General features: G+C 40.8%; 1 protein-coding gene across 1 annotated transcript; it reads right to left on the reverse strand.

Moving 5' to 3' along the window:
- Positions 1 to 338: 338 nt before the first annotated feature.
- On the reverse strand, positions 339 to 1,085 carry LOC136796997 (uncharacterized). Its single transcript, XM_067052339.1, has 2 exons — positions 882 to 1,085; positions 339 to 830 (listed from the first exon to the last, which is right to left on the reverse strand). Exons 1-2 carry the CDS (start codon positions 1,083 to 1,085, stop codon positions 339 to 341), a joined length of 696 nt encoding a protein of 231 aa, XP_066908440.1.
- Between the last annotated feature and the right edge of the window lie 752 nt (positions 1,086 to 1,837).

Genomic DNA, 1,837 nt, shown 5'->3' on the forward strand with positions numbered 1-1,837 from the left:
ATATTATTTACTCAAAAAGAGCATATTACAATATATATAGTTGACCGTAAAACTTAAATATAAGAAGATGGTCAGGGTTGCGGTAAAAAAAATAACAAATAGTTTATAACAATTTAATGTCCGATGTTTTGCCCCACTTTGCAGGGCTTCATCAGGGCTGTTGAAAGGTTGAACAGCAAAAGCTGTTTTTGATTGCTCCCATCCTGTCTGTGACCTTTAAATGTTCCCGCACCGTCCTCCTTGTTTTTTCCTTTTCCATTCTTCCTCGTGCCTTCTCCCATAACTTTCTTTGAGCAACATGCTTGTTGTGTATCTCCTCACCGTCCACTGCCATGCCCTTATAGTCCTCGAAGCCTAAAGAGAATCTCAAACAGTGAAAACCCCATGATGGTGTGTACGGAATGATTATATGTCATTATAGCCTTAGGCATTGCTACATCTGGTTCCAATCCATTGTCGATCTGATATAAGTGAAGATGGTCACTCACCGTGCCATGAAGCCACTGTATGCTTCTTCTGCTCTTGGTGTGCCCTGGTGTATTGAGATGCCATGATACCTCCAGGTCCTTCATTTCCGTTTGAATCATGGCATTGTCGAATTCTCTGCCTGAATCTGATGAGATACGCTCTGGAACTCCGTAGAATTGGAACCACAATCGGAGAGCTGCTAACACTGCTTCCAATGACCTGTACTGCAAATAGTGGACCATTGCTGCCTTACTTAAAAGATCAATTATGGAGATCCATTGAAATCCTCTCCATATGAAAGTGTAGACCTGTAGATCGTTGAGCGGTGCTTCTGCAGTAGGCTTCTCCTCTTGCCTCTTGTACTTTTAGTGGGTGTCATACTTACTGCATAGACAAACTTCACAGTTTCCTACAACTTCTGTGATAGTCTTCTTCATACCCCACCAAAAGTACCTTCTCTTTAATGCTTGCAGGGTTTCCACCATCAGCTTGCATTGGGTGAGTGTCCTGTCCATTCCTATGTGTTCATCATACCATAGCCGCTTGATCTTCTCCGAAGCGGTTTCATTCCCAATGTACAGGTGACACTTTCCTCCAGGTTTGGAAGCATTATTCATTGTTTTACAGATCTGGTCGTTTTTCATGCCTGGTTGCGACCAAATCGTGATATTGCTCCTCCCTTACTTGTTACACTCAACTTAGCCTTTTTTTTTTTTTTTTTTAATCCCCTTCCCTTGCTATTCCTGGCGTACGGGGTGCGGGAGCAGTTCATTTTAGGTTGAACAAACTTACAAATTTCATTGAATCTTCTTTTGATGATTTTCTGAACTAAATAACACTGACTGTTGGTAATCTCTCTGCAAACAAACACTAACGGAACATAGTATTGGTTTCCTAACAGTTTTCAACTCACTTCTCATCCACCAAAGTGTGTTGTTTGGCGATCCAAACAAAGAGTCCCTTTTTCTTCTTGGGTGACTCTTCGATGTCTTCTTTTTTCAAGATATCCACCTTTGAGCTGGACAAAAGATGATAAGGACCTCCTCATCCAGGAAACATCATTCCCCGCCCATGCCTAAGCAACGAATGCATTTCACCAACCGTGATCTTTCGATGTTCAGTGTAAACATCGATTGTAGCACAACAGTTTTGGGTTTTTGCAAATGATTTACTTTCTGAATATTGTTCTTTTGCACTTTTTCGTTACTTCTATTTTTTCTTAAATTCACTGTAACTACAATTGTGATGGGAAGTTAAATAAAATATTTGAATCTGCTCAACATGGCTGCGATCCAATGGACTTTTTGCAGGACACGAGCCACCATCTAGGCTTTGAACGATATCTTTTGTGACTGCATATTTTACTGAT

This window comes from Halyomorpha halys, unplaced genomic scaffold, assembly GCF_000696795.3.
Source record: "Halyomorpha halys isolate HHAL.00 unplaced genomic scaffold, Hhal_1.1 Scaffold2120.1, whole genome shotgun sequence".
NCBI classification, from domain to species: domain Eukaryota; kingdom Metazoa; phylum Arthropoda; class Insecta; order Hemiptera; family Pentatomidae; genus Halyomorpha; species Halyomorpha halys.